At 37.0% G+C, this 26890-nt stretch overlaps 2 protein-coding genes, 1 long non-coding RNA gene and 1 other non-coding gene across 10 annotated transcripts in view; 3 read left to right on the top strand and 1 right to left on the bottom strand.

Annotated features, from left to right (window-relative positions):
• Nucleotides 1-10881, top strand: part of kdm6ba (lysine (K)-specific demethylase 6B, a) — a 108490-nt gene extending 97609 nt beyond the window's left edge. For all 5 annotated transcript variants that reach the window (XM_055198249.2, XM_055198219.2, XM_055198240.2 and 2 more), the window contains 3 exons: nt 23-149; nt 8808-8978; nt 9074-10881. In XM_055198249.2, the coding sequence (XP_055054224.2) occupies nt 23-149; nt 8808-8978; nt 9074-9097 (322 nt within the window). In that variant the 3' untranslated portion in view covers nt 9098-10881. The remainder of the gene's footprint in view (nt 1-22; nt 150-8807; nt 8979-9073) is intronic.
• LOC129439581 (uncharacterized) lies at nt 46-24549 on the bottom strand. 3 transcript variants are annotated; one of them, XR_012360405.1, is made up of 4 exons: nt 24235-24540; nt 23277-23484; nt 17341-17435; nt 46-185 (listed from the first exon to the last, which is right to left on the bottom strand). It is a non-coding gene; the product is annotated as an uncharacterized lncRNA (long non-coding RNA). The 3 variants fall into 3 exon arrangements; XR_012360404.1 differs by lacking the exon at nt 46-185 and adding an exon at nt 22966-23112 and having other exon boundaries at nt 16886-17435; nt 24235-24549; XR_008642850.2 differs by lacking the exon at nt 46-185 and having other exon boundaries at nt 16886-17435; nt 24235-24532.
• Nucleotides 14313-23789, top strand: tmem88b (transmembrane protein 88 b). Its single transcript, XM_055198275.2, has 3 exons — nt 14313-14561; nt 19092-19475; nt 23241-23789. Exons 2-3 carry the CDS (start codon nt 19098-19100, stop codon nt 23520-23522), a joined length of 660 nt encoding a protein of 219 aa, XP_055054250.2. The 5' UTR covers nt 14313-14561; nt 19092-19097; the 3' UTR covers nt 23523-23789.
• Nucleotides 24550-25138: 589 nt separating the features above from the next.
• trnak-uuu (transfer RNA lysine (anticodon UUU)) lies at nt 25139-25211 on the top strand. The gene has a single exon. It is a non-coding gene; the product is annotated as a tRNA-Lys (tRNA).
• Nucleotides 25212-26890: the final 1679 nt, after the last annotated feature.

Genomic DNA, 26890 nt, shown 5'->3' on the forward strand with positions numbered 1-26890 from the left:
ATTTTTGGTTCTTCCTTTTCAGACATTGTCTCCTCCAGTCTATCAAGCACATTCAGATTCTGAGAGACCAGCTAGTGGCAGCAGGGAAAAAGATCTCCTACCAGAGTAGAGTGAAGGATGAGCCGGCCTACTACTGTAATGAGTGTGATGTAAGTAGGCCTATTAGCATGAAATCCAGCAAAGACCTGGAAGAAAAGAAAACGCCACAAATCATCACATTTGTCTCTAGATGATTTGCATTGTAACTAAAAAGTTGGTTCAATTTTAAAAAAGTAAGTTACTTGGTTGCGTTTAAATTTTAAGTTAATTCGACTTTAAAACATTAGTTGACAAAAAAATGTGTTAAACTCTAAATAAAGTTTTGTAAAAATTGTTAAGTTGAATGAACTTAAAGGCAACCAGTTAACTTGAAATTTGAACCAACAAAAAAATTTTACAGTGTGGAATTTGCATTCACCCAACAAAGGTGCCTTGTGTTCAATCTTTGATTTTGTGTTTAGTTGCTTTGCTAAATGTTATTTATTCTTAATACCCAAGAGATCAGTGGTAAGCAACGTTAGTTCTGGAGTGCCGATGTCCTTCAGATTTTAGCTCCAACCCTAAAAAAACCTTGCCTAGCTGTAGTTTTCAGGTTTAAACTTTAACTATTTCAGGTGTGCTTGATTAGAGCTGGAGCTAAACTCTGAAGGACACTGGCACTCCAGGACCGACGTTGCCTACCCCTGCAGTAGATTGTGATTGTTGTCAGTGGAGAAAGATGCATTTTTAGGTCCAGACACTGTAGTTACATCATCTACGAGCAGGTGCTTACTGAGCAACGCTAATGCTGCCAGTCAAACCCTGACCTTTAGGGTGTTTTCACACCTAGTTCGTTTGAGCCCTCCAAACGCCCTCGGAGCAGTTCAAAGTGGTCTGAGTACGATTTGCTTTCGGGTTCTTTTGTGCTTCGATTTCTTTTTGAGATGTGAAATCAATGAGGTCCCGGTCCACTTCGCGTGTCGTTTGGACATTGTTTCAAAATAAACTGCTGCACAGAAAGCTTGGGTCTGAGTTCTTATGAAGTTGTAATGTGAACAAGAAAGGGTCTGAGATCAATTTAGTTCTGAAGAGGAGCAAAAAAAGAACTGGGTCCTCTTTTGAGTTCACTATATTGTGAACACCAAAAGGACTGAGGTGACATTCGGCTAGTCCCTTTTCTGGTTCACTTCAAGTGAACTGGGTTTGGTTCTTTTAAAATCGCATCGAAAGGTTTTTGCGGAGGCAGATGAAGGTGAGTGGTCGCGCAACTGACGTCTTCACCTTTTGAATAGCGCTCAGGCGCGATTGCGCTCACACTACAGCCTTCTGTGCCTGAGCCCAAGTGAACCGCGCTCCGGCCCACCTCTGCAACCCGACCGCGGCGCGATTAACCAGAGCGATCACACAGAACAGAGCGATCACACTAGTCAAACAAACCAGGCTTTGGGTGTCAAACGTGCCCGAGTGCGGTTTGGTTTGGATAGTGTGAGTGCGCCCTAAATCATTGTCAGTCTTCTGAAATCCAATGTTTGGTCAATATAGAGTGCAGCAGGGAATGACGTGTTTTTGTAGGCAAACCCGGAAGTTAGTGAGACACTGGTTCCCTCACCTAAAGCAAACTCATTTTCCCATAGACTTTTTGATTATCGCAAAAATAAGCTGTGTTTAACAAACATTAAAGACACTTCCAACAAATTAGTCTTTACCGATGAATACTACAGATGCACTGAAAGGAAAATTCTTGACCGAAGCCGAATAAAATGAAAAACTCAGCCCAATACCGAACAACTGAATCATTTTTGGGCCAATTTTCAGAATTTAATTTATTTATTTCACATTATTTAACAATGATTTTTTTTTAACATTCCAGCAGTCATTATAGGGCCTTTTTACACCAGGTCACCTCTCTAATCATATATCTATAGATAGTTTTGTTAATACTGTTCCATTTACATTCGACCACATAAATGAGTCCTGGCTAAACAAACATTAATCCAATTTTCTAGTCCCACGCAAATGCAAATAACCTATTCATTACTATGCCTTAAGAAACTTGCAACAACGCTTATATAGCACTGTGCGTTGAGCAGCGGATGCGCGCTTGCGTGCATTGGTCAAGCATGAGCAAAGGAAGAGAGAGAGAGAGAACGGCAAGATTGGCAGAATATGACAGAGGAAAAAGTGCTCAACAAAGCGTTCTAACTAGGGATGCACGATATATCGGCCAACATATCGTTATCGGCCGATAACTGCTTATTTCTAATATTATCGGTTATCGGTAAATGATGGATTATTTTGGTTTGTTGAACCACTTCACTTGCTCATTGTTGGCCATGTGGAGTTTTGATTGGTGCTTTCTGTGACATAGCACGAAGATGATACATGTTGCGGGCTTAAGAAGAGTATGCTAGTCTAGCGCAAAGACAAGATGTCCGCGGCCTGGGAGTTTTTCATTGTGAAAATAATATGAATATTTATCGGCCTATACATATCGGTTATCGGCCCCCAAATAGAAAGAGTTATCGGTTATCGGTATCAGCCAAAATTTCCATATCGATGCATCCCTAGTTCTAACAAAAAGCTTATTGTTAGTAAACATTTTATTTTTTGTTTAATATTAGCGTGTTTGTCATTGTAGGACTTTACTGGTTTTTAGGAAGTTTTTATTATGTACTACTGACACTCTTCGTCGTTCTGTGACATGAGATGAAGACCTTAATGCTTGTGCATTAAGGAGATATCCAGGATCGCGGCCGCCGTGTCTTTCTCACACGCTGCATGGTGTTCAGGATGATTTGATTTTAAATGATAGATGAAACTTGTAGTGCTGTATGTTTTCGCGTCTTTCTCAGACACTTTAAAATGCTTTTCCAACATGTTTGCTGCATTTGCGCCCCTTTCTCTCTGCACTGGTTAATTTCATCGCACCATCAAAAACCTCATTATTCTGTAAAATTTATTCTGCCTTTTCACTTTTTCGGCCGAACACCGAAAATTATTTTTTGCTATGTTCGGCCAAATAATATCGGTTGCTGAACTTTCGGTGCATCCCCCTAATAAATACACATTTTGAAGTGTAAATGTGTTTACTAGAAATATAAAAAGCTAAAAGTTGTGTTCATCTGTGAAGACTTACTAGTTGGACAAAACGTGTGTGTCAAACCTTTGTTAAACACAGAGCTTATACTTTGCGATAATCCAAAAATCTAAGGGACATAATTACATAATAAATACATAATTCTTGCAGTCCGACAAGCACTTCTGTGTTATTCTTTTGGTCAGGCTAGTTAACGCATAGCAAATGCACAATGACGAGGGATATTATCAGAGTTTTATAGGGATTGTGCATGTAGAAAATCGAGCCTTCCGGGTTCAAGATGGAGTAAGACGTGAGTTTTGTAGCTCCGCTGAGCTCCGCTGATTTTCACTCAAATTTCATTAAAACAAGACAACATAAAGCTAGTTAGTGCTCGCGAACTGTTCATAGTGTTACAAACGCTAAACATCAAGCGCAATTCGCCTGCCTAAAATGCCGTCGAAGAAACAAGGAAAGAAAGATGTCGCTGGAGGAGAAAGTGCGGCCGAACCAGCGGGTTCGTTGGAAGAGGCCAACGCAACCGAAGGCAATAACCCGGTTCTGCTTGCTATTGAATCTCTCCGATTAGAGCTGGGCAAAGTTAAGACTGATATTAAAGAAAGTTTGAAAGAAGAGATGGCGACGCTGGAGAGGAAAATTGATGCAAAATTTGATGCAATGCAGTTAATCATAAATGACCATCGCACTACTCTCGAACATCTTGAACAGAACGCTACGGCCTCGTCAGATGCGGTTACGAAACTACAAGCTCATGTTAAAAGTCTGTCCGAACAGGTGTCAGAACTAACAGAGAAATGCATCGATCTGGAAGGCCGTTCTAAGAGGCAAAATATAAGAATCGCGGGGATCCGAGAAGGATTGGAAAACGGTCAAGCTGCTAGAGAATTTGTAGCTAAGCTGCTGATGGAGGTGCTTCAATTAGATGAGCTGCCTGTGCTGGATCGCGCGCATCGGGCTCTACGCTCCCGGCCTGATGACAATGACCCTCCGCGTCAGTTTATTGCACGGGTGCATCAGGGCCACACAATGGAAAAAATCATGCGTAAAGTATCATCACAAAGAAAGTTAACCTTTAACGGTCGCTCCATCCAGATCTTCAGAGATTACCCGTCGGCTGTGGTAAAACGTCGAGCTGCCTTTGCCAAAGTAAGACAGATCCTGCGGGATAAACCCGGGGTGAAGTTTGGAATCTTGTATCCAGCGAAACTTCGGGTGACGTACAGCGAAGGAGAGAAGCTTTTCACTGACGCGAATGAAGCATGGAAATTTGCTATTGAACAGTTTGGCGCAGATAAGTAAATATTGGAAAAGTACTCCAAGATTAATATCTGTTGTTTTGTAGAAGTTTCAGTTATGTAGCGGACTTATGTTGGACTTGTGTGTGAAGTCTCTGCAAGTAATATGCGAAGGTCGGCTTTAATCTTCAATTTTTTGTTTTTTATTATACGTTTTTGTTGCCTTATACTTCGTGGTAAGTTTTGCTGTACATGTGTTTTGGTAACAGCTAAACATGTTCTGTTAATTAATGTTTTGTTGGGAGGGTGGGATAGTGCTAAATGGTACCATGATGACAACTACATGTGTGTTGGTAATTGGTTAGAACAGATTATAATCACTGTGTATGTTAAATAATTTAAATGCAAAAGGGGCGTGTTTAAGTTTCTCTACTTGGAATGTTAAAGGTGTGAATGAACCAGTTAAGAGGGGGAAAATATTATCTCATTTAAAATCACTGTCTGCAGATATTATGTTTCTACAAGAGACCCACTTGAAACGTACTGCACATGTTAGACTGAGATGCAAATGGATTGGACAAATATATCATTCCAATTTCTGTGCCAAATCTAGAGGAACAGCTATCCTTATTCGTAAAGGAGTCCCATTTAAACATAATTTGACTATTTCAGATAAAGAAGGGAGATATGTAATTGTTGTTGGGGAAGTATTTTCTGTGCCATTAACACTAGTCAATATTTATGGACCCAATGCTGACAATCCTGAGTTCTTCAAAAAAGTTTTGGATTTAATTCCATCTAGCTCAGACACAAATCTTATAATTGGGGGTGACTTTAATTGTGTTCTTGATCCATATTTGGACAAGTCCTCCACAAAAATAGTTAGTTCCAACTCCACAAAATTTCTGAATGCTTATATAAGTAACTCTAACATGTTTGATGTATGGCGAACTCTCCATCCATCAGCTAGAGACTACTCATTTCATTCACAAGTACATAACACTTATACCCGAATAGATTATTTTATTTTGGATGGTAAACTTATGCCCCAGGTCTGCTCGGCTAAATACCATAATATAGTTATCTCCGATCACAGTCCAGTGACCTTCTCTATTAAGATTGATAATATGGAGAAACCACAAAGAAATTGGAGACTTAATTCTCATTTACTTACAAATAAGGTTTTTATCAATCACTTAAAACAGGATATAAAAATTTTTTTTGAATTAAATGACAAACCTGACACTTCTATGGGGGTACTATGGGACACATTTAAAGCATACATTAGGGGGTGTATTATTTCCTATCAGGCATTTCAAAGAAAGAAAAATAGGGCTGAACTAGAGCTATTAGAAGTTCAAATTCGCGAATTAGAAGTAGAAAATGCTAAACACCCATGTATGGAAAAATATAAAAAAATTTGTGCACTTAAATATAAAGTGAATGAAATTCTCGCTTCCAAAATTTTAAAATCCTTTCAGTATGTAAAGCAAAAATACTTCGAATTTGGTGATAAACCTCAGAAACTCCTAGCTCGACAACTCCGTAAATCAGTAGCTGAACGTACAATATACAAAATTAAATCAGACATTGGAACTTTCCTAACGTCCTCTAAAGATATAAATAGTAAGTTTCAAACATTTTATGAGTCACTGTATTCAGCTAAAGGAAATATAGATTCTTCAGTAATAGTACAGTTTCTAGATCAACAGAACCTACCCGTATTAAATCAAGAACAAGCTGAAGAGTTAGGTGCAGAAATTACTATTAAAGAAATTTCAGATAATATAAAATCTCTAAAAGGATGTAAAACTGCTGGGCCGGACGGATTTTGTAACGAATTTTACAAAGCCTACTATGAATTACTATCACCTTATTTATATAGGGTTTACAAACAAGCATCTATAGATCAGTCTCTGCCCTCCTCCCTAAATGAGGCAATTATTATTGTTGTCCCAAAAAAAGGAAGGAACCCAGAAGAACTTGGCTCTTATAGGCCGATTTCACTTCTAAATACGGATCAAAAAATTCTGGCAAAAATTTTGGCATGCAGATTAAATACAGTGATAAGTAATTTGGTGCATCCAGATCAAAATGGCTTTATACCAAAGCGTAACTCTTCGTCTAATCTTAGGCGTCTTTTTAATATTCTGTATTCGTCCAAAGCCCAGAAACAAGATTTTGCCATTCTCTCATTGGATGCAGAAAAGGCATTTGATCAAATTGAGTGGCCTTACCTATTTGCTGTACTGAAGAAGTTTAATCTTGGAGATAATTTCATCTCATGGATTAGAGTGTTGTACTCTAATCCGTGTGCAAGAATTCTTACAAATCAATCAATATCTTCCCGTTTTGAATTACATAGAGGCACAAGACAAGGCTGTTCGATGTCACCTCTTTTGTTTGCATTAGCGATTGAGCCTCTAGCTCAGGCTATTAGAGCCCATTCAGGTATTAAAGGCCATAAAACTAAAAACACTGATAATAAATTGGCATTATATGCAGATGATGTAATTTTATTTATTTCTGATCCCAATAGTAGCATTCCAAATATCCTTAATTTGATTAATTACTATGGCACATTTGCAGGATATAAAATTAATTGGGACAAGAGTGTGTTGATGCCAGTTACTATCAAGGACTCTTCTTGGCTTCAGGGACTGCCCTTTAAGGTTACTTCAGAACAATTTACATACCTAGGAATTGAGGTGACAAAAAAGTTTTCCAATCTGGTTAAAGCCAATTTTCAACCCCTGCTGTCGAAATTTAATGCCTTGATTGGTTTTTGGAGAACACTGCCTCTATCTCTGGTGGGAAGGGTAAATGCGATCAAGATGGTTTTTCTCCCACAATTTTTATATGTGGTACAGAACATTCCGGTATTTCTGCCCAAATCCTTTTTTAAAAAGTTAGACTCTATCTTGGTCCCATTTGTCTGGAATTATAAAGCCCACAGGATTTCAAAACAACACCTGTGTAAAACTAAAATACAGGGAGGACTCGCGCTACCTAATTTTCTCTTTTATTATTGGGCTGCGAATCTGAGGTTCTTGACTTCATGGATAGATTTAACTCCGGTGTGGGATAGTTGGTTGGTGTTGGAACAGGAAGAATGTGCCCCATATTCTATTAATGCAATTCTTTTATCAACCAAAGGTATAGTTAGTTCACTTTATAATCACAATCCTGTTATTCATAATTCTATTCGTATTTGGAAACAATTACTGACACATTTTAAATTTACACAAATGTCATTTCTGTTATCAATTTCAGCTAACCCTGCTTTTTGCCCTTCGGTGTTGGATAATGCATTTGAGATTTGGAAAAAGTTAGGGTTATGGAAAATAGGGGATTTATATGTGAATGGAAAATTTGCCTCCTTTCAGCAGTTGTGTGAAAAATACAATATCCCCTCTAATCACTTCTTTAGGTACCTCCAGATTAGAGACTTTGTGAAGTCTAACATTCCTAATTATGCCACAACTTCACCTATGTATTTGGACACATTGTTGGAAAGAGGTCTTCGAGGGGGTAGTACCATTTCGTTGCTTTACAACGCTTTAGAACAGGTGAAAAGTCCATCTATGGAGAAAATTAAAGCTGCCTGGAAAGAGGAACTTGCAGTAGAAATTTCTAGTGAAATTTGGGAACAAAGTTTGGAATTGGTCCACAGATGTTCCGTTAATGCAAGACACTGTCTCATTCAATTTAAAGTGCTTCACAGGCTTCATTATTCCAAGTGTAAATTAAATAAAATTTTCCCAGATGTGTCTATGGTATGTGACAAATGTCAAATTTTAGACGCTAACCTGTCGCACAGCTATGCCATGTGTCCAAAATTACAAAGTTTCTGGATAAAAATTTTCCAGGTATTTTCAGATACCTTGGATACTCTTATTGAACCTGATCCTATATTAATTATATTTGGAATTTCAGAAGAATTTTTGAGACTTACTCGGGTACAACAACAGTTTGTTTCATATGGAATAATAACTGCTAAAAAACTTATTCTTTTGTTCTGGAAGAAAAAGGAAGTGCCAGCTCTTAAATTATGGTTGACAGAAATGTCAAGCACACTACATCTGGAGAGAATTAGATATATGCTAATGGATAAGACTTTGATATTTGAAAAAATTTGGTCCCCTTTTATTTCCTTTTTGCAATCTTCTGATTGATTAATTTGTTTACCAGGCCTACTTGACTTACTATTACCATTGGATAGCACCTAGGGGTTGTATTTTTTAGGTGGGGAGGGTAATTTCATTTATATTTTCTGTTTAATAGTTATTTTGATGTCTTCTGTGTATGGGTTTTGTAGTTTTTCTTTTAATGCGTATTTGTTAAATGTAAGTTTTGTTTGGCATAAAATGTAATCACAATGGACTGGCGGTTAAAATTCCTAATAAAAATATTTAACAACAGAAAATCGAGCCTGACGTTTGATTGTTCTTATACAGGTGGAGGTGTTTAACCTGCTGTTTGTGACCAGTGAAAATGGCAGTCGGAAGACATACGTAGTGCACTGTGAGGACTGTGCACGAAAAAGCAGTCCTAACCTCTCCAATGTAGTAGTGCTGGAGCAGTACCGCATCGAAGAGCTGATGAACGCGTATGACTCTTTTACCTTGGTGAGTGTATCCGCACACCCAGTCATGTAAGTTTGAGGTTAAAGCCGTTTCATGGTCACTAACTCTATCGCCATTTGTTTTTTGTGCATTCCCAGGCCATCGCTCCCAGCACTCGATGAGGACAACTCGCCCCTTTCCCTCACACAGCCATAACCAAAACTCCTGCTCGCAGGACAAGATGTTGTTTGTGATTTTTCTTTTCAACAGTAAATTAACTACTACTGCTAATATTTGTTGAACAGCCAATTGAACACCAGTTTACTCAGCATTGTTTACAAAAAAACAAAAACAATTAGCCAATAAGATGATCTTGTGTACCAGTGGCTCTATGGGACTTCAAAATGGAACCCAGTTTGGTGCTCACAGCAGTGGAGCCGACGCGCTCGTCATTTCTGGCATGCCGGTTTTTTGTTCATTGTTTTGTCGTCTTGAATAATGAAATGTGTAAATGCTCTTTGTACTTTTCCTGGGGTGCTTTTTTCTCCAATAATTTATTATTTTTGAAACTAGAACAGCCTAGATATATACCACATTGGCCTTGTGACTTGTATTTAGCGAAGAGATAAAATTAATAATACTAATAGAGCTATGGACATTTTTCTAAAGCATTAAGAATTAAAAGAAATACAGTTGTTCAGAATGCTTCAAAACATACGGGTTTTAAAGACTTGTTCATTTTTAGTAAGTATGGAATGTTGTGTTTATGATGTCGATTTAATTTTTCACGAAAAAAAATCATCAGTACAAACATTCAAGGGTTGCATTTACTTATACTGCATTTTGTGAGAGTATAATTGTTCAGTTTATCCATTTTGTTCAGTGAATTGTTTCTCACCTCTATACAGATCTATTTTCCTCATTTTTTGTAAATTGTTTATTTAAAAATTTCCTTCTATTTATTGATCTAGAAAACATTCTCCCCTGCCTCAGTATGGTTATCAGAGTTGTATTAAGGGTTTTGATTGTTATTCTAATTTCTCTGTAATATTTTAAAGGGATTAGAGGGTTTTGATATTTTTTTAGTCTTGGTGCTTTTACCCTTTAAATATCTTTACTTTTATTTACAAGTCTCTCATCATTGATTCCGTGTCCATAGATTGTAGAGCACAGACGGGTGGAATTTGAATAATTATGTTTTGTACACACAATTGTTTTAGATATTTTTCCACTTACACAAATGTGATCGCTTCAACACCTGTTTACCTTGGAATTGGAGACCTGTTCTCTCTGAAAAGTTTCAAAATGGTGATTTTTGCCAGTAATCCTAAACCTAGATCAGCTGCCAACGCGATCATGAATACAGGAATTAGGATTATGAACTATTGAATATATTTAGTGGTGCTTTTGTCCTGTTGTAAATGCTGTTCAATTAGGACATGTTTGCCATGCTGACTAAAGCAGACAATATTTCAACATGCACAGTATATATTTGTTGGCTACAGTGAGCTCTCATGCCAATACCAGGCATTTACCGAGTGAATTAAGTTGAACTGTAAATTCTGTGGCATTTTACTGGAACGAGTCATATAGCGTGAAAGGGGATTTAAATGCATTATCTTGTTTTGATTTATATACTGTCGTTTTTTTACCGAGATTTAGGGGCGTTAGCTTGAAATAATTCATGTATTATCAGGAAAATGTTGGTTTTACTTATGATATAGATGGTGCTGAGTTCTTGAGCTACTTTCTTGATTTTTTTTTTATGAAATATTTTTCTCGTTGCAATACACACTTTCCTGTTTTTCTGATTTTTATTTGAATTTTGTGGTTATTTAAAATCTGCACTGTTTTGGAATTCACACACGAAGCGAACTGAGCCAGACATGTCTTAAACACTTTGTGAATTCGTGTGACATTGATATGATTACTCTGAATAATATTAAATGCTTTTGATAAAGTTTAATCTTTGTTATTTCTGTGGATTATTTCTATTACAATAATAATGTATTTGTTAACATTAATATTAGGTAACATGAAGTAACAATAACCAATATAGGTTTTCATCATTTTATTAAACTTTTGATTTTAAATTCATGCTTAAATGAACACGAACTAAGATTAATAAATATAGTATTGTTCACTGTTAGTTAATGTTAGCTAATGCATTAACTAATGTTAAAGGGGCCATATCATGGAAAATCTGATTTTCCATGTTTAAGTGCTATAATTGGGTCCCCAGTGCTTCTATCAACCTAGAAAATGTGAAAAAGATCAACCCAGTAACTTAGTTTTGGTAAACCATTCTTTGCAAGCATGCAAGGTCATTGAAATTTGGCTCCCCTTGTGATGTCAGAAGGGGATAATACCGCCACTTAATCTGAACTATCCAACCACAGCACTGCCATTTAGTGCAGACATCAGCTCATCTGCATTTAAAAAGACACAGGTTTTCATAATTAAATAAAGTAATAGGTTTGGCCTCTGAAATTTTTAAATGAAAAAAAAAATTACAAATGTTATCCTACAAATAATTGTATCATTCCTGCATTGTGGTATCACTACTTATAAGTCATTTCTGAATGAACATTGATCCTTGTTTATTTATCCCTATCACAGTTCCTTCATATTCTTCTGTATTGACACAGGCTCTAAGGATGCCTGGGAAAACTTTAAACAAGAGTTTATTTACTTTGCGATTAGCTAGCTCAAATAACAGGACTTATCACTAAACTTTTGACATTTAAAACAACCACCATGCCATAGCTCATAGCTTATTGTTTTTGTGCAGATGCCAAAACACCCACGTGGTCTCCAATCACATGATAGTAAGATACATCCTAAGTTACACAAGTTGTCCAGCCATCATTAAGCTACCATGAAGAGCTGATTTCACTTATCAGCAAATTATTGTTTAACAAACATGAGAATAACAAAAGACATCTATGCAAACTACAGACAGGACCTCTAGTAAAGAGTAAGCAGAGGACATTACAGGTTGACACGGAGGTTAACAGTGGCCAGACCTGCGGATTTCCTGTAAGTGCAGGAAGTTCCTCTCTTATCACATCTGTCAGTTTTGCTCCATTCAAAAACTCATAGCACGTGTTTAACGAGGGCACCAACTATAACAATTTCTATGTTGAATGAGAAAATAACACTAAACCACAAGCACTGCACAAAGTTTAGACTGATGAATACAAGTTAGTTACTGGCATGTTTATGCAACAAAAATAAACAATATGCAGAGGACTCAACTATTTACAGCAAACCGAACCTGTGATTACAGCATCCTGAGACCCATGTTCATCTCATCAGCCATGATAATTAGTTTACTATTCTCTTTAAATCTATTTTATATTTAGAGGAATTAACTGTGCAAACAGACTGTTGACTATCCCTGTGTCTCAATTCATTCCCTAGCTCCCGAAGTCGTGAATCAGTATATCGTGTACACAGGTCACTTGACATAGGCATGGGCCGGTATAAGATTATGGCGGTATGATAACCTTTAGCAAAAAATATCACAGTTTCACGGTGTTGCAGTATTGCCATTGCAACAAATGAAATGTGTTATTTTCAAATGGCAGGTAAAAATAAAGCCTTTAAATTATAATATGCTTTCAAAAAATATATAATATTTTCGTAATGTATATTAAATCTAAACACCAAATCAATCCGATGACTTAATGAATTTTGTATAAACACAGCTCATACATTGGAGACGGTATCAAAGAAAATTTTAGTGGTTTTGAAACCTTGACTGCCTCGGTATACCTTGAAACCGTTAACCGGGCCATGCCTACGTGACATTGGGACACTGTTCACTTATTTTTCTGTCACGTGGAAGCTTTAGCGCGTTGTGATCACTCACAGCTGTTACTCATTAACAACCGGCAAAACCAACATCTCCCTGACTTAATTTTAAACAGTACATTGTGAAAAACGCTGTCATTATTCTCTTACATATATGTGCATAAAATTGGAGGAATATAATTAGATTTTAAATATATATTTTTAAATAAATGTTATTATTTTAAATATTGAGTAGATTGTGGTCCCTTACTGTGTAGTGTGTGTTTATATTTAAAACTAAAACAAACGTATGTCTTTATAAAAGTTCTGTCACATTTCATAAAGTTTACCGAGTTGGATCACATGATTTTCGGTTTGGCGAGCTTCAGAAAAGGTCACGTGATTTCCGGTAAGGGAACATAGGGACCATCTATGCTCACTGGTTTTTGCGTTGCATTGTGGGAATTTTTAGGGAACAAACGTTCCAGTGCACTGGAAGGATTTTAAGATTAAGACAGCCCTTAAAATGACCAACTCCCTGATCAGTGCCCTGACTACTGAACAAGGGAGCTGATTGAGACACACCTTTCCATTTTTGTAAATTGAGTAGGTCTGCGTTGTGCGTCGAAAGTCTCTGTAAACATACAAATAAAATGATATTTTATATCATACGCAAGGTTGTGCGTTTGACCGCGCGTATATGTAAAAAAGCCCTTCATTTTATCATCATGGAGTACTATTTTACCTAATGGGGAAATATCATGAAAATCTGACTTTTTCCATGTTTAAGTGCTATATTTGGGTCCCCAGTGCTGCTATCAACCTAGAAAATGTGAAAAGGATCAACCCAGTAACTTCGTTTTGGTAAACCATTTTCTGCAGGCATGTGAAAAAATAGGTCATTGAAATTTGGCTCCCCCTGGGATGTCATATAAGGGGATAATACCACCCCTTAATCTGCACTATTCAACCACAGCACTGCCATTTAGTGCAGAGATCAGCTCATTTGCATTTAAAAGGACACCCAAAAACAGCACATTTTTGCTCACACCTATAAAGTGACAATTTTAACATGCTATAATAAATTATCTATGTGATATTTTGAGCTAGACCTTCACATACATACTCTGGAGACATCAAAGATTTATTTTACATCTTAAAAAAGTCTTGTGAAATGTCCCGTTTGACACATTTTAATATTGGAAGGACAACAAAACACCTTAGCGTTTAAACCTTTACTTAGGAATAATATCAATTGTATATTAATACTAACAATTAATTTGAGATCAAACTAGTGATATATGACTATAAAAAAAGACTAAATTATCCAAAACCAACACAAGACGACAGCAAAACAAACGGTTGTATGGGGCACCATGCGGTCAGGGTTGTTGATGTTATGGGTGATGGGAAGGGATGATGTGGTGTGTGTGGTGGTTTCATGTCCTCTACATCTATCAGTAGTAATCAAAGTCTTCACTTCAACTCTTTAAATAAACATTCCTGCCCCCACACAAAGAAAGAAGAAAGGGATTGAGGGAAAAGAAGGCAAGGAGAAAGGGGAGGGGGCACAGAACGGCATTGCTATAACTGCCAGGCACAACACATTCAGTTCCCAGTCTGCCTCCAGCATAGAGAGTGAACTAATACAGCAAAACTAACTACACTAACCATAAGCCAACACAAGAAATGAGGAGTAGCCTAGCACGACTTGAAATTTGTATACATCCAAAGCCTAAATAAAGCAGGAATTTAAAAGAGAAAATCTCCATCAAATTGGATAAAAGAACAAGCTGTGTACATTGTGTAAGATAAAGAGGAGGAGAGAACTGCAGGACTTCACGCCAGCTGGTGAGTGTTGTGGGTACAGAGTGCTTAATAGATAATGAATGCGTGATATTGACCTATCAGAGACTACATGAAGGAATGTGTAGAATTTAACCTCTTCTCAAAGACTATTCTGCCTCATGTTGCTCTGTTGGCATTAAATCTTAGATCTGCTAAATGTTTTTGTGTTTTTTTATGATGTAATACTAAACATTTACTTACTGCTAAATATGGTCGATAACTGTTGAATACATATGCAAATTCATAACATCTAATGAAACACCATGCTTAATGGCTATATTCATCTTCTAAAACAACATCTATGCAGAAGCACTTGATAAAAGTATTACTGTAGCTCGCATATACAGTAGTGTGCAAAAGTTACCATGCCATTAGATTAGATTTGTTTTTGCAATGGTATAGTGACTGTATATAATTACTCAGTCTCTTTTATTAGAATACAACCAGAAAATACAGGAAATTTGCATACAGTATTAAAAATTGAATAAAATAAATCCTAAAAAGTGTAAAATATTTAGTATGACCTCCCCTTACACCTGAGTAGGGTTGGGATGATTACCGGTTTCACGATTAACCATGATAAAATGTCCTGATGGTTAGTATTATTGTTTAAAATTTTATTATTTAATTGAATTATTAATTATTTGATTACCATAATTTTAAAAACTCGCAGTAAATCCTGTCCAGCCAGAATCAGTTTGACGCAGGCGCGCACATGCATAGTTTTTTGCACAAAAAGGCATTTAAGGGATAATGTTTTGGTGTTCATTCACAGTAAACTTATTAGACAGATTTATACTTTTTTTACCACAGAAATAATTTCAGGGACATGAAATATTAAATTGTGATTTTCAAAAATTAAACTTGTTCAAGTGTTTTCAGTGAGTGTATCAGTTCTTTTTTAACATTTCCATCTCATTTTAACAAAACCATGACAATATTAATAACTGTGATAATTTCATATCATGATTATAGTGACCAAATTTTTCAAACTGTCCCATCCCTACACCTGAGCAACCTGCAGGCTTTTTTAAACCTATATGAAATAAAACCCTAATTTCTAATTCTTATCTAATGACTTATTTTCTTATGAAAAAGTTTAAGATGTGCCAATGGAGGTCATACTAAATAATTGTTTACATTTTGTCTAAAAATGTCCAGTATTTACAGTTAAAATTATCGTAAATGCATCTGCATGTCCGTTTTATCTTTGATGCAAACACCTTTTTTAAGTAAGAGGGAACAGTATTAGGTGCTTATCCAGCTTTGGCAATAGAATAAGCTTGTGTTCATGTTTCCTTTAAGTGGTGATTTACAGTTTATATCAAAATCACCTGCTGTATCTAACAAACTGTGCATGAAAATACAAAGGCAGGAAGACAACACAACCATTAGCAAGCGCACAAACACGTATGACACATGCATCATGCATCACTTACAGCATATTCAGGATATAGTAATGTGTGTTCTGTAGGTCATCCTGTGTCTATTTTTAGATGATTAGTGTATGGCTTTAGGGTCACAGATCGATAACGCACATGTATGCAAGTTATTTATAGTTTAATCCTGGTGTATTGTTCTCAAGCCCTCTGGATAGTCAGAACGCTATTATTTTTGTAAAAATTTCATGAACTCAACATTGCATTGTTGTAATGCAAATATAGTACTGTGCAAAAGTCTTAGGCAAGCATGCTACCAATAGATTTGTTGTTTTTGCAATTGTATGGTGATCATATATAATTATTTCTCAGTCTCTTTATTAGAATACAACCAGAAAATACAGGAAATGTGTATGTAGTATTAAAAATTGTATTCAAGTATAAGTTGAAGTGTCAAGTTTTTAGGGTAAACTCCCCTTCAACTTCAGCAATAGCAGGCAGCTGCAGGATCTCTTAAACATAAATGAAATTAAATCCTAATTTCTATTTGTAATCGAATGACTTCAGTCTCCTCAAAAAAGCTCAAGATGTGTTTCATGCCAAGAGAGGTCACACTAAAGACTGACTGATGCCTGAAGACGACATTCAGTTCTGAAAATTGCTTTGTTTTTAATTTTGTGAACTGTACATATTTCCTGAACTTTCTGCTTGTATCTTAAAAAAAGAGTGAAAAACAAATATGAATGGACAAAACTTTGCTAAAACAACAAAGCTGGTGATGGTGGCCTAAGACTTTTGCACAGCACTGTGTATATGTATGTGTGTATATATATATATATATGGACCCTGGACCACAAAACCAGTTATATGTTGCACAGTTATTTTTATCAATGGCAATCTTATTTACTCCAAGTTGTACAAATTGCAATAAAAAAAGACCCATATGACCTCTTTGTGGTCCAGGGTCACATATGTGCCTAGATTTAAACTATATAATTAGACATAACGGTAGTATTTCAACTTGATTATAATTATTTGTTCTGACAGGATCATTCCTATTATTGTCATAAAGTAATGAAAAACTATATCAGTGATGAGAATTACAATCATGAACTTTAATAACAAATAGGGGAATGTCTTATTTCATAAAAATGTTAAAAGTCCGGTTAATTGTTTTATATGCTCAACATAAGGGACATGTTTCTCATTAGATTCACCCTTGAATGCGATAAAATCAGATAATAGCACACAAAAGTCATCTAATTTTTCATCTTTTCGCCCATGTTCTTCCACAATCAACACACTCAAATATCAATCGGCTTCCGTCACACAATAAGGGCCAACCACCTATTATTAGATAACAATCATTGTCTGATAAAAGACCTGTAATTGAAAGATCTTACACATCTGGTTTTTTGATGATACGTCTTCCCCTTACTCTGAACTTTCTTGTCTGCAGTTCCCAGTCCAGACCCCTTAAGAGAGCACTCTCTGTCTTCTGTAAAACAATAAAAAAAGGTTTTATAAAGGTTATTACAAAGGTGTGGATATCTTTGCAAAAGATATGGGGGCGGACAGGGCTTATCCTAGTCCTAGACTAAAATGCAAAAAACGAAGGATTGGTTTCCCGCAGAGGGATTAGTTTAAGACAGGACTATGCCTTATTTAAATAACTAGTTTTAACAATCATGTTTTACTAAAAAAAAACATTACTTGTGTGTGCATTTTGAGGCAAAGCAAAGGGCACTTATGTATTTTACAGTGGTGGCCGGTGACTTCTTTTTTCGAGGGTTCGTCACAACATGTATGTAGCCCGTCGTGTGTTTGGTTCGTAACTTCAAAATATGTGTTCGGCGCGTCGAGTGATCTAATGTGCATTACGTGTTTTGTCAAAATAAGTGCCTGCTCCAGATGCGTCTAAAGGGTTAATGAAAGAGAGATAATCGCGTTTGCCAGATACTCTCATAATCTCATGCATAATTATAGAGAGACATAGTGTTAAGTGATTGTCTTGCGTGTATTTTGTGAACATGCCGTCTCTTTTATCATAAGTGCCTGCTGCACACACGTCAAAACCGTTTATTTTGACGAAACACGTGAACAAACACGAGCAACACACAAGACACTCCGAACACATATTTTGAATTTCTGCCCCTCGAATGAGCAGTCACGAGCCGTATTTTAACATATGTCAGTGCAAGTTGTTTTTAGTTTGGACAGCTCTTACATTTATTTTATTCTAGGACTAATCCCCGTCTGGGAAACCACCCCAATATGTTTAAGCTGCCTAAATGTAAAAAAACATCTTGCACTGATTCTGAACATGTATCAGTGCCATTGTTTTGTCTCAGGATGCACAGCAGTATTGTTTTTTGCAAGGTATGTTTGTAAAATCTTCTTAAATGTTCTAATATAACTGAGGCCTAGTCTTAGGGCCAATCTCATTACTCTGTCTTACCCCTCTCCCTTTGTCTTCGTCTTCCCCTTGCCCCTCGAAACCGAGTGAAGGGGAAGGGGTAAGACAGATCGTACGTCTAAAAATTGAGACACCACTAGATTACCGTTTGCGTCACCTTCCCTTGCCGCTAACTGGCTGCTACGTAAACAGACAAGCGTTGACAAACAAAGAAGATGCCGTTGTCTCAGGTTGTGGTATCGATTGCCTGAGCGGAGCTCAACAAATAGCGCATAACTTAGCTGCTAGCTAGCACCTTAACTAGCGATTCAAAACAAAAACATTACAATTAAAACCGCTTGAACATTTTATTAAAAGTATCATAAAACATGTGTGTCATAATATAATCTCAATTAAACTGCCGAAAATAACGTTACTTTCATTTGTGCGACTCCTTGACAGTTCAACGTTCAGCCATAAAACATCTTGATACCTTGATAATCTCCTGAGAAATTCCTACGTTTACCACCCTCTTTCAAGTGTGGACCTTATCACACTTCGTTTCAAGGGCTATGTATCCCTATACGCCTTGGCCCTAGACCTTGATCAAACTGAGAATTGAGACGCCACTTCGCCTCACATCAACGCGCAAAACTGATGGGTAGGGGTAAGGGGTAAGACTGAAGTTTTCATGACAGGGTTTAGATTAAACTTAGGGTGCATCTAATTTCTCTTTGTCTTTCTCCTCTTCATCTTCAGATCAGGATGAGCTTAATTGGCACACTGGAGAAAGGGGCCCATCACCAGGCTCTCGACCTCTCAGAGGAGCTCCCAACCAATAGTCATCATCATCAGCACTCCACCCTCCAGCACACACACTCTCTGTCCTCCACCTTGCCAGCTGGCACCCCAGTAGGTGGATCTGGGGTGGTTGTTCCACCACCGTACTCTGCCGCGGAGGCAGGAGGTGAAGCTCCACTGGAGCTGCGAGGCTCTCTGGACTGCTGGGCATGTTCGGTGTTAGTGACGGCACAGAACCTGGTGATCGCGGTCATCAACGCCTGCCTGGCTGGTTTGGTTTTTGGGCTGATCCTCACGCCTGCTATTGTCATGGTGGGGTTTGGCTTTCTCTGTCATTCAGCGGTAAGGCCTGGGAGATGTGAATTAAAGGTTCTTAATAGATCAGGAGCAGTATAGTACCTCTTTGCATTACAACGTATAGGGACATTTAAGTCGTTTTTACATACCTTACAAAAAACATAACTGGTGTGCATCTTAAGACAAAACAAAGGCACTGATCTATGTTAAGTGTATGTCAGTGCAAGAGGTTTTTTTTATTAAGTCAGCTCAAACATGCATTTTAGTCTGGGACTAGATTAAGCCCTACACTCTAAAAACAAATGGTGCTAAATAGTACTAAAAGTGCTTCACTGGCTCGTAATCATAGAGGAACCATTTTAAGTGCTATGTAGCACCTGTGTAGAACCATATTGTGCTATATAGAACCATATCTGGTGTTATAGTGGTGCTATATCACCCCCAGATGGTTCTTCACAGGTGCTTCATACAGCACTAAAAATGGTCCCCCTATGATTACGAGCTTTTAGTGCTGTTTAGCACCAATTTTTTAGAGTATATGCGGGAAACCGCCCCATAGTATCAAAGGGGACATAACCTTTCCATGGTCTAGATAAGTAAAAAGTAAAATTTATAAGCTTGCATTTCCTTGATTTTTTTATCTACCACAATGCAATATCAACTAAGACATCAGACAGGTGAAAACATTTACAAATGACATCAGTAACACCTACTTAATGTTCAGCAAATGGCATCAAGCATTATTGGCATCAATAATAATAATTATTACAGTATCATGAGTCCTTTAATGTAAAAACATTTCATACTCACATAACTGTAATATACATCCAGTACTTAAAATAAATGGACTTTTAGTATAATGTTGCTTAAGAATAAATTTTGGTTCCTTAACCGCTTTAGACATCCATTTAGCGCACTGAAAAGCATCGGTCACGTGCTTCGTGCTTATTCTGCATCAGTGAAGTGTCTTTCTTTGTTTGCATTTTAAACATTGACACCCTCACTGAAATAATAAGAAGTAGGCTAAATGGGAAAAAACTTTTATCAAGGCTCCACTGCAGCAAGTGGGAGCCAAAATAAATAAAATAAAATCACAAAACATTAAACTGTCTATTAGAAGCAACAAGTGCTAAATACAATTTTAAAATGTATTCAATTATACAACAGTAGGTCTATTCTATATAAACCAAGTTTCCGAGTCATGTGAATGATCATGTATGGGCAGCACATTTCCAGCACATTTGTACAATTATAAACTCGGATATCCACCGCAAATATGGGAGTTTTATCGCGGATGAGGCATGCAATTTTGTTTATAACAGTCATCTTCATGAGAAACAGTTACCATTCGAATAGGACTTAAAATGTATGTTCTTTAAATTCTAGGAAAAATGCTTAAAAGCATGAGAGCTAATTTATTTAGAGATATTCATTAGAGGATTTTGGCCTCTGCTTTTCTTTGATTTACCCTGTAATCTTATAATCTTGAGCATTTCTCAGCCTTTGAGTATCAGGGTATTAGCAGGGGCACTGGGAGGATGACGTCAGATGAGCCCAGGGCTGGTTCTAGATATTTGGAGGCCCTAGGCAAAATGTATGTTGGAGGCCCCTCGCACCCCTCTCGCAAACATACAGAGGAGTCTGCTTATTAATCGTTCTTGCGATACTTTGATGTTATCTCCCTCCAGTTCAATCTCACCTTGTAACTTTGGATATTGCTGTCAGTAGTGATTGGGAGACTAGCGCACATGAATTTAGCTGTTATGGAGGCCCACCCCCAAGCTTGAGGCCCTAGGCATTTGCCTACTCCGCCTATATGTAGCGCCGGCCCTGGATGAGCCTCACACATAGAACTGGATTACTGATGTTTAAAAAATCTACCTCTGCCGGCATACTTGTACTTTGACCAACAGAAGATCTATTACTTCAATTTTTTACTCCAATCTTTTCAGCAATCATGAAACCACATTTGCAAGATTAGGCAAGACAGAATATCCATATCACGCTCTTTACCTCGGGTTTAAAGAATACTGCTTAAAGGATTAGTCAATTTTCTTAAAAAAATCAAGATAATTTACTCACCACCATGTCATCCAAAGTGTTGATGTCTTTCTTTGTTTAGTCGAGTAGAAATTATGTTTTTTTGAGGAAAACATTCCAGGATTTTTCTCATTTTAATGGACTTTAATGGACACCAACACTAACAGTTTTAATGCAGTTTAAAATTGCAGTTTCAAACGACTTTAAACGATCTCAAACGAGACATAAGGGTCTTATCTAGCAAAACGATTGTCATTTTTGACAAGAAAAATAAAAAAATGCACTTTTAAACCACAACTTCTCGTCTATCTCCGGTCCTGTGATGTGCCAGCGCTGCCAACGTTGTTGTATGTGGAATGATACTAATTAATGTCTTTGTGTCAGTTTATTGTTTAAAATGGTCCGCAAATGTGCGTTTCATATATGTAACACGTGACCTTTCAACGTCATTACGCAATTACATGAGGTCGCACTGGCGCGTCATAGGACCAGAGATGGACGAGAAGTTGTGGTTTAAAAGTGCATATTTTTTATTTTTCTTGTCAAAAATTACAATCTGTTTGCTTGATAAGACACTTATGTCTCATTTGGAATCATTAAGAGTCCTTTGAAACTGCAATTTTAAACTGCATTAAAACTGTTACGTGTTGGTGTCCATTAAAATAAGAAAAATCTTGGAATGTTTTCTCCTCGACTGAACAAAGAAAGACATCAACATTTAAGATGACGTGGTGAGTAAATGATCTGGATTTTTTTAAGAAAATGGACTAATCCTTTAAGGTAGTGTCACATAGCACTCATAGGTCAGTAAGGGTCAGTGTGTGCAAATAACGTCTGCATTCCTCCACCTCTCCAATTACTAAACCCTTGAGGTCCAAGATCAATAGGCATTTTGACCAATTAGTATCCACGTGACACAAGATATGGGAGAGAGTAAATCCTGAAATCAAATCATTTGTAAGATGTATGAAACGGCAGACCACCATGGGATTCCAAGGAATAAATCGCTCATCACTTAAAAAACTAACAAACTAAAATCCCTAATTTTACAAGCATCTGAACAGCACAAACCTGTCAGTGTGAGAAAGTACAGCTCAAAACACAGATGGGCTTTATCAGTTCGCCCCTCCTTCTCTGTAGTTACTCAGCCACCCTGTTGTTCCTGCTCCACTCTCCTCTATCTCACAGTGTGATAGATGGAGAATGTGGGGGTCATGATTTTAACTTCAGCCTCTTTCCTTTCGAGCTATATTTCTTTTGATTGTGCAATGCAACTTTGCTGCTTAACCAATACAATATTTATCACTTCATGTCCGAGGCTCAGTGTCTGTGCATGCTTTTGCAGTTTCAGGTTATGCAGCATACAGAAATTAATAAGCTTATTTACCTTGTTTACTATCTGGTAAATATGAAAATATGTCATTAGAAAAATACAACTTTCCACCTGGGAAGTAACAAATTAACGGACTAAATGAAAGTATTCGGTCATTCTTGCCTGGTGTATCTGCTCTTTATCAGTCCACACATTCCTCCATAGACATTTCATTTCTCTTGCAACCTCCTCTGTAATCCCTACACGCATTCCACCACTCCCCAGAGGTCCTTCACACAACACTTTGTAAAGAATGGTACCACACAAATCCTGTCAGTATAAAGTATAATGAATTTTACACACAATAACAATGAGGTGTAATCAAGAGAATGTGAGTCAAGAGGAGGTGCATGCGTATAATGTGTTCACAGTTTAATTAATCTAATAATCGTTTTCAGGTGCATCCACACGGGACGTCCCCATACTGTTCAGACCTGCTGACTGATGGTGGTTGTGTAGCTTTACTGGTTGTTGGTTTCTTGCTGATGACTCCACTCCTGGTTCTGGCTTTGGCTGCATACTGCCGGCTCGCTCGTCACCTTCAGCTGGGTCTGTGCTTCATTCCGTACAGCCGTGCCGTCTACAAGAACCTCCCGGCCACCCAGCACCGTGGTCTGGGAGGGAGATGCTGCGGACAGACAACTGAGAAAGGAGGAGGGAAGGGAAAGGTGTGGGTGTAAAATGATTACATGTATCTGTAAAATTAGGTTACACATTGCAGACCTTAAGCTATCCAACTAAATATTTTAATATAGAATGATTCAGGGCATCTTGCTCATTCAATTACATCATGTTTTATAGTCAGTTTAATCACTTAATAATAAAAGTGACTTAATACACATAACAAACACTGTTAGCTTTATCAAATAACTTTGACTAAAATCGTATGTATTATATACTTTTTGTATGTATGTTTTTCAAATTACAATAATGTAAAAAAAATAAATGTAATAAAAATACAAACAGTGTTGCAAGTGTCATTGGTTCATGGGTCGAGAAAGAAAGCTTTTGATAGCCTGACCTGCTGTATTTTGGAATTTTAATACATTTTATTACTGGACATTAAATATAGACTTTCAGACGAAACTGTCTTTAGAATTATTTACAGAAGTATCCCTCAGAAATATTTTTTTTAAATGAATGGCTTCAAAATATGAAACAATACGTATAGCATCTCTAGTGTTGAAACATATACAGTAATTATTGTTTGCTTAATAAATACTATGCACACGAAACAACCCCAAAATGACGTTTCCATACCAAATTACCGATATTATAAAACGTTAAAAAAGTGATACTTTATCTGACAACAATACTACATACTATCCCACATTTAAATTTAGTTGCGTTTCCCCCCCAAGTAAATCAGCTGTAAATCTCCCCACTAGTTACCAGAATGTATGCTGTCGAGATTCCCACATTTGCGAAATTCGCAGAGGTAAGAGGTGTGTTCGAGTTCACAGGGGAATAACAACAAATGCCGCGAAAGCGAGTCGAGAATGAAAGGTAAGGTTGATGTCATTATTGAACATTGATGTCATCCACCTGTCGCACAGCTGCGGCCTCTCATTGGCCAAGAGTCTACAGTGTCTACAGTATAAGCCAATCAGAAGGCCACATTGTCTACAGTTGCGCCCGAGTCCCAGACTGTAGACTACCAATCAGGTGCGCAAAGCAAATGTGCGATGAAAACAGGATTTGTCATGAGCATCAAATAAATTTCGATATTACAAAAATTATATTACCTGATTAATGGATCCCAGGACGATGTAAATGTACGATGTATTCGTGAAATGGACATTAATTGCTTTGGTATCCTGTCAGAGGCTCTTCTATGACGACCAGTGATGACAGGTCTGTAGAGCGTTTATGGTAGGACTAATAATTATAACTTAATTGTTTGAAAGTAGAGAAATATGTTACTTTTTAGTGACGAATTACAACCTTAACGACAATTTTATTCTAAGATTTTATTTTTGTCACGTTGAAAAATTGTATATAGATCACCTCGTGACGTGTGAAATAACGTAGTGTGGGGACAGAGTATGGTCATAATTTTCTTTCAGTATACTTCCAGTTTGTACCAGACTTTGGTAACGTTATTTACGCAAAAATATATGCATATTAAGAAATCAATTCAATAAAGCCCCAAAAATGAAGTTTTGTAATAAAGTTGATAAGACCTTTACGAAAATGAACCGTGATTTTAATTACTTCAGTTAACTCCCCCAAAAGACATGTTTACCATAGTTAAACCATGACAGTTAGTACACCAAAGATACATAATTGCTCTCGAGCCCGGATAGCTCAGTCGGTAGAGCATCAGACTTTTAATCTGAGGGTCCAGGGTTCAAGTCCCTGTTCGGGCGAATAGCTTTTGCAATTTTGACGTGGAGGGCACAAAGTCTACAGAGACAGTAGACTTTTAAACCATTCGATTGGCCGAGCGTCTACAGTGATTGTAGACTCCCAACCAGAAGCCCGGTCTCGACTGTAGACTACCAATCAGAGGTCGGAAAAGCTGGGCGGTCTAATTGACTCAATTTGATCTTCTGATTGGGGACTCTTGACTGTAGACTACCAATCCAATTGCAGATCGCGATTGTAGACGAGCAATCACAGGCTTCAGATGCTGCAAGCGCGAACTAATTAACATCTATCAGTAATGACTTTTGGCATCTTATTTATGACACTTAAAAGTAGGACCGTGATTGCTTATTGCAGCATCTTACGAGAGTTTAGATTCAGCGCGAAAGTGAGAAAAAGGTAAGTCAACATCTGTTAATTGTCCACAGCATTACATCTGGCTATTAAATTGATGGCACACTTACGCGTACAGTAAACTTTAGTTAACGTTGCATCAGAAGGGTTTCAGCAAAAATCGGCAGCTGGCAGCAGGAAGTAGCTGACACTGGCAGCTGACACTAATAACGGAAGTCGGAGGTGAATGCCGCTTTTAGCAAGGCAAACTCTCCAAATACATTATATCAATTAATATATAATTTTAGTACTTATTTAAATAAAATACTTAAATAATAATTATTTTGTATTTGATTTAAAAAGGTTTATCAAACATAAATCAAGTAACGAAGATCATAGACATAACACAAAAAAACAAACATTAAGCTAAACTTGAAATTATGAATTTGTACGTATAAATATAAGTTATGAATAAGTGTTCATGTTTGTTAAATAATTAAATATATACATACACAAATGCCTATATAATCATATTGTATATTTATTAAATGTACATAAAGGCCATTGAGACAACATCTTTTTAGACAGGACTTTATTATTCAATGTTTATTTAAAATCATATTTTGCTATCATTTAAGTTCAGTTTTACATTTGTAGTATTTCAATACATTCTTGTCTGCGTTTCATAAAACAGCTGTAACTTTTAGAATGATTAACAACAATTCTAACTAGATTGTAAAGTTTGTAGAAAAAACTAAGTTGGCTTGAAAAAGCATAGCCAGAAAGTTTGAAAAAGTTTTACAATGTTCTAGCATGGTTTAACATGATTTAAAATGTTTCTAGTGTTATGAGATAACAGCTTGAAGACCACAGACCAGATATGATGAAAGAAGACCAGGAGTCATGAGGAACAATCAGATAATTAATTTTTTTTATTGAAGAATAAGTAGAGCCAGGCATCACAGAGTCACAGGCCAGATACTCTACAGTACATCATCTCACACCAGTTATACCATTCCCAAGGGCATGAATGACATTAGTACATACACGTTGCCTACTTGTCATTTGCAAGAGAACAAAGAAAAACAATTTCTTTGTTTTTCTTACTAATCTTCTACCTGCCGCCTATCTATCCATAAGTGTAGATTTGTTATAACTTTGTTCACTTGCAAATGACAAGTAGCCAACATGTATGTACTGATATCATTCATCTCTTTTTCATTACAGATGTTGGACAATGCACACACTTGCCCAAACACGTTCACATAATGAATGAATGAATGAAAGTAAACAAAAGCTTCACAAAGCAACAAAAGGAAGGCACGAATCATGCACAGTATTAAATCTT

Source organism: Misgurnus anguillicaudatus, chromosome 21 (genome assembly GCF_027580225.2).
Source record: "Misgurnus anguillicaudatus chromosome 21, ASM2758022v2, whole genome shotgun sequence".
Lineage (NCBI taxonomy): Eukaryota > Metazoa > Chordata > Actinopteri > Cypriniformes > Cobitidae > Misgurnus > Misgurnus anguillicaudatus.